Genomic DNA, 12,481 nt, shown 5'->3' with positions numbered 1-12,481 from the left:
GGGTTGACTGGAACTTAGCTCTAGAGACTAAACATGGGTTCCACCACTTCAAACTTCCAATAAGCAGAGTGGTGGTATTTCACTGGTTGATGAGAGTCATCTACCACCTAGTACTTCCTGGTAACAGAGGGTCGGCGTTCCTCCATGTGGTGTGGGCGCCACACCTCGACCCCTGCTCACGTTGGTTCACACCTGGGTGGTCACCCACCATGTACTTGTGCATGGAGGTTATTCCCAGGATTACTAACAGTCCCACTATCGTGAAGGTGGAAGCAGAGGATTTGGCTGTCACAGACCGTCCGGACTTCGCCGAAATTGGGTCCACTTGACTTGAGTGTCACCCAAATATCAGTTCTATCAGCGTTTTAGACTACCAGGTAGCAAGCTTGTCTGGCATATCTGAGAGAATGTCTGTGACAACCTCAAGGACCAAAACTGTTACTTCATATGATGTTTTGAGAGAGAGAATCATTTACTGTTAGCAAAAATATTAATAAAATAAAAACTTTACATTGTACTGCATAATAATATCAAAGTTGGAATTAAGAATAAAATTTAAGTTTTATATTTTCAACCATTCCCTGTTCATACTGTTGTTGTTGCACACTAACTAGACAGTTATATAAACCAGTAAACACCTCTTTAGTTTTGTGCTTTCAGACCTAGAACCTAATTATATTCCTTCTTTCCACTGCCAAGTCTTTTAAACATTTCACAGTTTATACTAATTACGTTGAGAAAGTCTGCTGATTTTATACACTATATATTACATTTTTAAAATAATATGGCAGTACACGAGCATTTTGTTGCTGCTCCTGTTCATGTATATTATGTACTAAATTTGCTGGATGACTATAAAATGAACTCTTTGGAAATTTTATGAAAAATGCCACCAAAAATTCACCTGGACCTTATGATCTGAAGGTATACTAGGTGTATGCAGCAATATCTTTAGTCATTTAGAAATGTTGTCATGTGGTTAAAATGCCTAGGTAGCCTTCTTAAAAAACTAGCTCTTTTATTGTGTGACCATTTCAAATTACACATAACAAAAGCAGCAAAAAAAAAAAAGAGACCATTGCCTCCTGAAATTATGTAGCTGTAATTCCAGGATGCCTTAGCCAACTGTAGCCATCTAATAACATCTGAATTAACAAGCCCTTTAAAGTATTCATGCACATGATGTGGACCAAATATATGGAAGCATCAATCAAATATCCTTAATGTCCTGACAAGTGTGACAATGCCAACAATGCATTATTGACATTATATGAAAAGTAAAAGTTTTGTTTTATGCTGATATTTTGTTTAGTAAGAATTTGTGTTACAACATAACTACTTAAGTAGTCGGCTATGTACAGAATGATGCTATTGCACTAACTTGTACATAAGTTAAGTTCTACTGTAATGCGAGGCTCTAGCCCTAAATTACATTGTAATCTAAATTACCTTACACCATCAAGCATCTCTCATATTGTGGAGTTATACTTTGTTACTAATTTGTTGTTTGTTATTTGGTTTTTAGGAGCATTAGCAACTAAGGCCATATTGCTCCGGGGATATGTGATGGTCATTCCCTGACCTTTCCGCATCCTCCGTATTTGGTGGTGACGGGCTCGAACCCCAGTCTAATCAAGAAGCATGTGCAGCGCACTGCTGCTCCTTCCCACCTGGCTACGGAGGCGCCAGTTATACTTTGCAACTGGGTTATCATTGCAACACCAGGGTACCTGCCCACCCACCAATGGTGCCGTATGGGTGGTGGTATCTGCCGAGAATAAGTAACAATAGTCTTCTCCTATGTTCACCATTTGAGGTAGTTACTTATTTGAGGTAGTGCAATATCATAATAACTCATTTTGAAGGTATTCACAATATGAGATATACTTAAATGAGGCCAACTCATAACTACTTAAGTAGTTGGTCACGTACAGAAATGATGCTATTGCACTAACTTGTACATACATAAGAATTTGTGCTTAAAATATATGCAAAAGAACATTTTTTCCCAAAATTTTCCTTCTAAAACATGGGTGTGTTATGGTCTGATGCATCATATCTCCTGGAAAATAAGGAACTTTATTATCTATACTAAATATATTAGATACTGTATCGGGGCAAGCCTCCTTTTTACACTAACTACATTTGGACTTCTTTGCTACATACTGTGCTTGAGTTGTTTTGTAGCCAAACCTGCCATGAATTAGATTTTGATAAACTTTCTCCTTGAAACTTTTACTTAACACTAGCCAATAAAGGGGTATTTAGCAATGATTATATTCATTCAGCACCCACCTACACAGTAATTATTATTTGTATTTCAAATGGCCATAATTATGTGCTAAAAATTTAATTTACCATTAGTTACTAAGGCAGCAATTCTCAATCTTTTTAGGACATAACTTATTTATATTCGTGACTTAATACAAGTATATCCTGTAACATTCCAGAAATAACGACATCCTAAAATATTTACCAAAAAATACTGTTTATGACTTTTGCAACTCACATCATGATTTAATTTTTCATATAATGTTTCAATTTAGTTTGCCGTTGTTATTTTTATTCGTTGAGCTTCGTATAGAATTTCACATGACCCATTACAAGTTGATGACTAAAGTTCGGTTTCCAAACCATAGGTAGAGAAATACAGGACTAAGGAATAGGATGGAAGCCATATGCTTTCCATTCAAAATTATACCGGATATGAAGAAAAAAAATCCTTTACTTTTTTTTAAAAGTAAAGTGCCATCATCATAAGCAGTATTTTTTTAAAGAAATTTAAGCAGCACAATCTTTACTGTATATATTGAAATGTTTTTTGTGCCAAAAAAAGACCCCCTAACTTTAATATCATCAAAGACCTGATCACAAATTTTTTCTCCTTCATGTTTAAAGAGAAATTAAGTGAGTGCATCACTGGTCTCTGATGAAATTCCAACAAATTAGAGATATTGCAAATTTCATTTGTATGAAATCAAACAAAAAATTAATCAATACAAAATTAACCAAACCTCTGCTTTATTTTGTAAAACATCCCCATAAATCAATATTTTACAGAGCAGATTTCCTGAGTTGCCACATGATTCACACAGAAAATAATCTAGTAAATATCTCGGACACCAAAGCACCATTAAAAATTATGTCATTGTGAGAAAATTAGTTATATATTTATCACAAACCCTGAACAAGTTATTGACCAAAGTACCTTGAAGCATCATAGTTCATGCCAATGTTTTGTTTTTCACCTCTTGAAGAAAAATATAACTAGTCTTAAACCTCATTAGTGCACTCCTAAAGCTCCCTCACATTATTAAAATTATACAGGAATCATCATGTGGACTACAAAATAAAAATATAATAAATTTACAGCAAAATATGTCATTCTGACTTGAATCTAGAGATATTTTAAGCAAATTAATCACAGTTTCAGAAATGCCAGAATTACCAGCCATCATTAATGTACAACATTTAATCATTTACAATCTATTTCATCATTTCAAATAGCTAGCATTTCCTACTTTCAATTCACAATCTGCATAATAAAATACAAAATGCTTGAAAGAGCTGTATCAAAAATCTTAATATGGAATAATCTGATTGCTGTGCCAAGTGCAAATAGATGCATGTATATATATAATATATGTACTGATATACGCATACACATGTACATATATACACACAACACACAGTTCAGTTTTTTTTGTACAGTCATTTACCATAAAGGCATTTCATTATTGATAAAAGTTCAAACTTATAAGGGAGAAATGCATTTCATGGCACAGTGATAAGTTTTATAAACTGAATAAATAATAAACAAAGATAAAACACATCAATCTTCAGCTTTACATTAGTATTCAGGCACTCTGTATGTACTGTATTTATCAATGATTTTTTACAATGCTTTTTCCCCTTTCTTGCAAGTAAAGTGCTGTACTGCTACACTCATTATTTCAAGTTCACATGCTGATGTTTGGCCGTAACACTGCCAAACACATTTTGTATCTCCATGCACATCCTTATTCTGATAGTAACTTTTATTCTCAAAGAACAAGGAAAGCTCTTTCACAGCTGAGGACAAACTGCAACTGCATAGTCACTCTCAACTTAGGAACTGCCTTGAGTACAGAAAGTACATCAAATTGTCTGCTTATCATTCACATTTAGTTTCACCAGTTTGCAATGGCACTAGAATTAATATGTTCAAATTTCCATCTTTGACTTAGTCTTTTAGGATCACAGGGACTCATAAATAGTTCTCTCCTTTCCTCGTCACAATCAAGACAGTTTCCAGTAATAGGATGAAGAAGCTGTTGTTTTGCCTAAAATTAAAAAATACTATTAAGAGCCAAGAATAAAAAAAGTCCTATAATAAAACAAACAAAACAAAAAATATTTACCTATAAATGAATAATAATAAAGTATTATATTATCAGTTTCTCTATAGAGTAGTTTAATAGAGCCTAAAAGCAAGCTTTTGATCATATTTAATACTGCATTCACTATGAATAATAATAATAACAGCATATTTTTAACTCAAACAACAGTCAAGTGCATAACAGATTACATTAAAGTAAATTAAGTTTCATCTTTGCAACCATAATTTCTCCAGGATCCAAACACTTTGGTTTCCCAAAGTCAGTTGAAGAACTTCAAGTGCATCACAGACCTGTTATTGCAAATTAATGCAACTCATCTTACAAAGTAGGAAAATGAAATGCTACCTGAAAGTAGGGAACTATTGTTTGTTTCAGTTGTCAATATGAAGGCAAATGATATTTTTAAAGAAAACAAAAGTGATTTATGCAAATGCAATGATAATTAATATGTGTATAATTACATTTAGCCAACCAGTGACTGACTTAGATGCATTTATTTAGATTTTAAGAAAAATTTTTGCCTCAACAGAAAACCTTATTCAATTCCCATTCTTTTTCTTATGTTACTTAAGTGCTGATTTTCATATATCACCAATCAACAGAAGTTCATAACATTGCCGTATTTGAATATTTTCAGTGAAATTTTTTTTTCTGGTCATTACTATTATGACTACTTTAAAAATAAATTATGTTCACAATCATAGCAGTTAAGATTTTGGAAAAAATCTCAAATAATTTTTTCCCTTTCTTTTAATCATTTTTTAAAACATAAATGAGAATCAAATACAATCTTTTCTAACAAAATCAAAAGGATAATTTTTCTCCCCCTAAATAAACAGACCCTGTTGCTACAGGAAGTGGCAAGTGTAACTTATCTTGTTAGCAAGTGTAACTGGAGTGATGTGAATGGAAATACCTTAATTGCAAAAATGCAAGGAGTGAGAAGTGGTTCACTATGTGATTAAAACAAGGATATTTTCTCATTACTTTATTAATATATGTTTGTTTGTTATTTGGTTTATAGGAGCATTAGCAGCTAAGGCCATATTGCTCAGGGAATATGCGGTGGTCATTCCCTGACCTTTCCGCATCCTCCATATTTGGTGGTGACGGGCTCGAACCCTGGTCTAATCAAGAAGCGTGTGCTACGCACTGCTGCTCCTTCCCATCTGGCTACGGAGGTGCTAATTAATAAAAATAAATACATAAGTAACATGTATACACATGGATACTGGTACCTGTCATTCTGTTAATAAGAAGGATGGGTTGGCTTGATTGCTCTTTTTTTCTACAAGCTCATTACAAACAACCAAACCTGTTATAAATGAGTTCAGGCTGCTATAATAACACAATAAGTGCTTGGATTATAAAACTTTCATTCGTTATTTCCTCCATGCTATTCCATTTCCTGTTGGATCTTCAGCCCTAGCCAGAATAAGTCCTCTTTTTTTTTTTTTAAAATGCTATTAACATCCATTTTTGCTTCAAATATCTTAAGTTTCTTTTTACCTTTTGACTGTATATTTGTTATTATCACATGCCTACAGATTAATTTCTTTAACTAGCTTCCTGTTTTAATTATTCTGCTGTTTATTTTCATGTCTAATCTTCCATGTTCATTAAAGACTGTTCTCAGATAGACTAAATTACTAATTCCAATTTTTAGTTATTCAGTCTACATTTGTAGCTTTATAACTTTTGTTATAAAGTTATAGCTACAAAAAAGTGTAACTCATTTTCATGTCAAATTCTCTATAACCATCATCTAATTTATATCAGAGATTTTCAAAGGTCTTTCAAGCTACTGTTTAACAGCATATTATCATCCACATATTTCAATGATCCAAATTTTTATTCCACACTAAACTTTGTCGGTAACATTCTTTTATTAAATTACAAGAAAAATATTAAATTTTTACACTTAAATTATAATTTTTCTATAATTTCTGAAATTTTTGTCATAGAAAGATTGTTTAATCCTGGCATCCTTTGACTATTCTTCCACAAGATTACATTCAACAATACCACTAACTCTCTTCTTTAAGGTACTTGGTATGGATTTTACCTGGCCCACTAAGGAGTAAAATTCCTCTTCAATTTCCACATTCAGCTTTAATATCTCCTTTAATACATTTGTGAAACTAATGTTGTGTTCCAATCTTTTGGAACTAGTCCTTCAAAAAAAATCCTCTAGATAATGTAAAGCAACCACTGTTCCCTAGGTTCCTACTCTAGTTTTCAGCATTTCAGGTCTAATTTTATTTATACCTCCTGCCTCTTCATACATGATATTTTCCATTACTTTTTCTACCTTAATAATAGAGACAGTTCTCCATTTCAATCTTTTCCTCTTTTTTAAAGACTTCTTCAGCTTCTTTGTTTAGCAGATTTCAGAAGAAATCTGCTAAAACTTCCCATACTTCTAAAATATACTTCTCTACTGTTTTAACTTTTCCCATATTGTTTTTGATTACCCTTTCTTGCGGTTTTCTCCTTATTTGGGTATTTTTTGACAAAATGCCTAAGCATCTTGTCACTTTTGAATATTTATTTTCTATACCTTTTCCAAAATGTACCCATGATTTTTGTTTAGCCTCTTCCACTTATATTTTAGCCACCTTGCACTTCTTACTTTTTATATTTGAATAATGATTTATTAGTTTTATTTGCCAAAAATTTCATATCTTTTTTATTTTCTCTATCTCTTTATCTTCTTGGGTCCTGTTGGACCCAAGAAGATAAAGAGATAGTTACATGTTTGTCAGATTGACAAGCATCTTTTTAATGGCCCTTTTTCTTGCTGATTTCCACAGTTCCTACTAATTAAAGACCCTAGCCAAAACACTGTTTGCATGAATACATGGGTGGACTCTGATACTGAGTTTAAGACCGCAGGGCATCAGCAAGCCATGAAAAACCAGAATTTCATAACAAACAAACAAACAAACAAACAAAAAAAAAAAAAAAAAAATATATATATATATAACCTCTCATTGAGAACTAACTGCAAGCCATGAGTGATGCTTTAAAAAAATCAAAAAGCCTTTATATCAGCATTGGGAATGGAATGTTACATGAGACTAAGATATTGGCTGTATGCTATTATACAAAAAAAAAAAAAAAAAAAAAAAAGGTTAAGAAGCAAAAGTATAAGCAACTTAAAAGGATAAGTTCCCAATTGTCAGTCAAGTCACACAGTAGCCTTTTTTGATCATTGCAAACATTAACTAGAATTTGTGTATGGAATTAGCTGTAATGCTAACTAAGACTCAAAAGCCATACTTTTAAAATTAAAATAACAAAGCAGTTGCAATATGTTTTCTTTATTGAATGTCTGATTCAGTAAAGAAAATGTATAGTTCAAAGAATGATTAGGATACTAACCTTGCTAATCAAAGAAGGATACTAACAGTAATTTTTTTTTTTTTTTTTTTTTTGTTTTTATGTAAACAGCAAATAGGAAATAAATATTTGCTACTTATATTAATCAATAACCATAAACAGATACTCAAGTGGCAGTTCAAAATTCATAAAGTGAAAACTCTTTGTGACATCTTTTCAATATAATGTTTCAAACGTCTAAATATATAAAATTATCCTAATACAATACTAAATATGAACAATAGCTCTTACTATTTCATATTTCCATAACTGGTTTCCTTGCATGCCATGACAATTCCACAAGACAACGGGAGCATGATTTTCAGAACTAGATACATCAAAGCAAACATTACGCTTCATTGGACGGACGTCCTTGTGCCAAGTTAACACAAATTGCTAGATGCAGAAATAAAAAGTATGCGATCAGCAAGTAACATAATTTGAAAAGACTTTATAAAGTCATCTTAAAAATACATTAAAATTTTTTGTAGGTCAGAGCATTACATAAAACAGCTGTAAACTGGTTAGAGTTGGGCTTTTCTTTGGGTGCCAACTTAGGGTGAAACAGAGGTGATATATGATTTTCATTGTCCATTACCTTTCTTACTGAGCATTGAAAATGACAAAACCATATTTAGCCTCCAGAACTTGTTTTCCTTATCTCTTTAGCATGAACAATGTATTTCGTGTATATATATATATATATATATATATATATATATATATATATATATATATATATATATATATAATTTTTTTTTTTTTTTTTTTTTTCCTTATCCCTTTACTATGAACAACGTATTTTGAGCATAAGATAGGTACCACTGTGAAATACAAAATTTCTTTCATTTCAAGGACTAAGGGTGGTCTCTATACTTGGACACAGTATTCCAAGGCATGATCAAGCATGACAACTGCATTATACAGTGGGATTATGACCTCTTATGTCTACAAGCAAATTGTGATAAATCATCAATAGGACACCACAGACCTTCCTTGTCACCATCTACACTACTCTGAGAACTTCATGTCCACCTGTATTGTAGCTCCCATCTTTCTTTCTCTACTGTTTTTAATCCATCATTACCAAGTGTAAAAGTTATTTTGGGATTACTGTTCCCATGTAAGGACTTGAGTTTTGCTTCATTAAAACAGATGCCACGTTTCAAAACATCCTTAAGTCTAACCAAGTTGCCCTGAAAAGCAATGCTGGGTGTTGATTATTAACCACTCCCCCAATCTTCAAATTTTTACATTACACCCTATCAATGTCATTTATGAAAATCAGAAACAATAACAGCCCCAAAACTGATCCTTGGGAGAGTCCCACTTCAACATTAGACCATTCTAAAAGAGTAACCATCAATCACAACCCTCTGCTTCCTGCCCTGCAGCCATCCTTCATTTCATCTTAGAATCTTTCCCATGATATCCCAACACATTCCAGCTTATAAAGTAATCTCTCATTTTAGCTTTAAAATCCAAAAAAAATAATGTTGAAAATTATTTCCTACATCCAAGCTCATAAGTAATTATGCCAAAATAGCCAATCAGGTTAGCCAAACATGATTTTCCCTTAGCAAAAGTGTCAAGTATCCTTCATATCTCTATTTCTATCTACACGTTCCTATATTGCACTCTTTATCCATGATTTTCACTACCACTGCAATCAGTCTATCTGGTCAATAGTTAACTACTTTTCTCTTAGAACTGCTTTTATGTATTGGTAATACACTGGCACTTCCTCAATCTACAGAAATCGCTCCCAAGTCCAACAGTGCCTTCATAATTAACCTTAATAGTTTAATGCACTCTTTTTTTTTACCTTCCTCAAATCCTTTATTTTTCATTCCAATTTAAACTCTTGTTCTCTATATAAATCTGTGTTTTAACAACAAATGTTGTTATTTGGTTTTTAGGAGCATTAGCAACTAAGGCCATATTGCTCCGGTGCGGTGGTCATTCCCTGACCTTTCCGCATGTTCCGTATTTGGTGGTGACGGGCTCGAACCCCGGTCTAATCAAGAAGCGTGTGCTACGCACTGCTGCTCCTTCCCACCTGGCTACGGAGGCGCCTTAACAACAAATATATGAACAAATATATTAAATATACAAATATATTACCTGGCTAATATAAATATAAATTCCGTATATTTATATTTGGTAATCTCTAGGTTACTATGTCAAAATCCACACTGAAGTTTGTAACAGTTACAAAAAAAGTAAAAGAAAACCTGACACTTCCTGGTCCACTGCTGAAAGTTTCTTTTTATGCTTGCTTCTATCTCATGTCCTTATAATGCTATCCAAACAAGATCAGAAAATAAGTAATTTTATGAACTCCTACCTGCAATGACCAGATGTTCGCCTACCATACTAAAAAAATCTTAGTAACTGCCTTCCACTGATTTCTTATTAGAAAGAGATTCCCTTCAACCATGTATTTACTTCAATCATGTAGCCATCCATGGTGACATTACCATAAAGTGAGATGCCCTTTAACACACTGTGAATAGCTCAGGATTCACAAAACTCAACTTTCTTTCATCTTCTGAATAACTGCCCCCCCCCCCCCCCCCCCCCCCCCGAATCTAATCAGTCCTAAAGAGTAATTAATTTAATCAATGATCCTCCTCTGTTATCAAGTCATTCCATTTTTGTATGTTCGAAGTTGTATACAGAGAGAGAGAGAGAGATTAACAAAGATAAAGCTCCTTATGCTCCATGTCCTGAACTGAATTGGTTTGTCTGGGTATGATAGCTTTATTAACATATTGCCAAAGTAACACACCAAATAGTGATATACTGACAGGGTGGGTAAAATGTCAGTTTATAAAGAAGCAATGTAATTTGCCAAAAAAGAAAATTACTGAAAACAGCTTGAGTAATTCATTCAAATATAAATAATACCCTATAAATGTAATATGAGAATGGAAATGTCTTCAAGATTCTATTTCCACAGAGAGAGAGAGAGAGAGAGAAAGAGAGAGAGAGAGAGAGAGAGAGAGAGAGAGAGAGAGAGAGAGAGAGAGAGAGAGAAATAATTTGCATAATTACCTGCTCTCCTCCTTGAGTTGGAGAATCCTTTATGCATTTTTCTAATCCAAATCTTTCATTCTGCCCACGGAATCTGGTATCAATACACAGATTGCTACCTACATTGCGAACCTAAATAATCAAATTTGTGAAACAATTTTTCAACTGTTCAATTTAAATTATATTTTGTCAATTATGTGTACAAACACCATAAACATGCACTGAAAATATTTGGGGGAGGAGGTTAGAGAGAAATAGAGCAAGAGAATTATATATATCATATTGTTCATTATAGGATGACCCATCCTTTGGAATACTTATAAATGTCAACAGGGTCTTTAGTTAGTCTCACAAGAATCTATGGAACATCTTAGAAATGCTTATATTCAGGTTAAAAACATTGAATTACCAAAACATAATTTATTATTATATATATCAGCAAAATGATGCAAGGAAGCAAGCTTATGTAATGCCAGCCAAAAATAAAATAAAATAACCAATATTGTCTTCCTTCCTTCACCTATTTTCTTTCAAGTAGTTATCCATCCCTCCATAAATTTAGTTAAGCTTCCAACCTCTACAAATGTACATGGGAGTTCATTCCAACAGTCAATCACTCTGACTAAAGAGTGACTGGCTGTTGTTGACTAAGTAGTAGTGTAGTCTACAATTCCCTCTCAATTTAAATTTATATGCATCACATGACTAAGTAAGTGTAAAAATTCTCTTGGTATTTAGTTTATTTAAACCTTTTAAGGACAACAACTCAATCAGGTCATCCTGCAGATACTAAGTTTCCAAACACTGTAGCTTACAAAATCAAAGTCTCTTTCTCTCTCTCTAAGAATATCCCTTTCAATCCTTAACAATCTCATCACTCTTCTTTTACATCCTTTAAAACAGGTCCACATCTTTCCTAAAATTGGATCACCAAACCTATATGCAATATCCAAGATGTGGCCTGCCTGCTGCTTTATAGAATGGAATAATCACCTCTTTATCACTACTGGCAAAGTAGAGATAAAGAGATGCTTCTTTATATATCAGTTGTATTTACATAAATATATAATTTTTATTTATTTATATATAACTAAATGTACATTTAGATATATATATATATATATATATATATATATATATTACTGAAAAAACCCTCATGAGCTATTCTAGCAACCAGTCTACAACAAAAACTTCATATCAGATTGTATTACTCCAAAGTCCTTTTCATTACCTACAATCTTGCGTTTAGTGGTACCCAAGTGGTATATTACTCTAGGATTAATGCTACCCAGATGCAAGGCCTCATTTTCACTATTAAACCTAAGCTGCCATTTCTCAGCCCATCCAAATAATCTGTCTTGATGAAGTAACACATCCTGATTACTGTCATTAACTACCCTGCTTACCTTTGTATTGCTGGCAAACTTAGATATTTGACTTGAAATACCTACATCAATATCATTAATGAATATTAGAAACAGTAAGGGGCCAAGAACCAAATCCTGCTGTATCTCATCCATACCATTAGTCCACAAAGAGAAGTGGCCATTTATAATTATTCACTGTTTCGTATCACTTAAATATCCCTTTATTCATAGTAGAAACTTGCTCTTAATGCTATATTATTCCAATTTATGAAATTTATGTGGGACTGTAGCAAAAATGATGGGATCCTTCCACTTGTT

At 33.0% G+C, this 12,481-nt stretch overlaps 1 protein-coding gene across 2 annotated transcripts in view; it reads right to left on the bottom strand.

Moving 5' to 3' along the window:
* Positions 1–3,117: 3,117 nt before the first annotated feature.
* LOC150090780 (putative polypeptide N-acetylgalactosaminyltransferase 10) overlaps positions 3,118–12,481 on the bottom strand; it is a 238,742-nt gene continuing 229,378 nt past the window's right edge. The window contains exons 10-12 of one of the 2 annotated variants that reach the window (XM_090372664.1): positions 10,818–10,928; positions 8,013–8,156; positions 3,118–4,322 (exon numbers count right to left, since the gene is read on the bottom strand). In XM_090372664.1, the coding sequence (XP_090228790.1) occupies positions 4,170–4,322; positions 8,013–8,156; positions 10,818–10,928 (408 nt within the window). In that variant the 3' untranslated portion in view covers positions 3,118–4,169. The remainder of the gene's footprint in view (positions 4,323–8,012; positions 8,157–10,817; positions 10,929–12,481) is intronic. The other variant, XM_090372653.1, reaches the window with a different exon arrangement.

Source organism: Mastigoproctus giganteus, chromosome 1 (assembly GCF_048544385.1).
Source record: "Mastigoproctus giganteus isolate SK-2022 chromosome 1, ASM4854438v1, whole genome shotgun sequence".
NCBI classification, from domain to species: domain Eukaryota; kingdom Metazoa; phylum Arthropoda; class Arachnida; order Uropygi; family Thelyphonidae; genus Mastigoproctus; species Mastigoproctus giganteus.
Note: the sequence above shows the minus strand (reverse complement) of the source record. Positions and strands in the feature narration are given on the sequence as shown.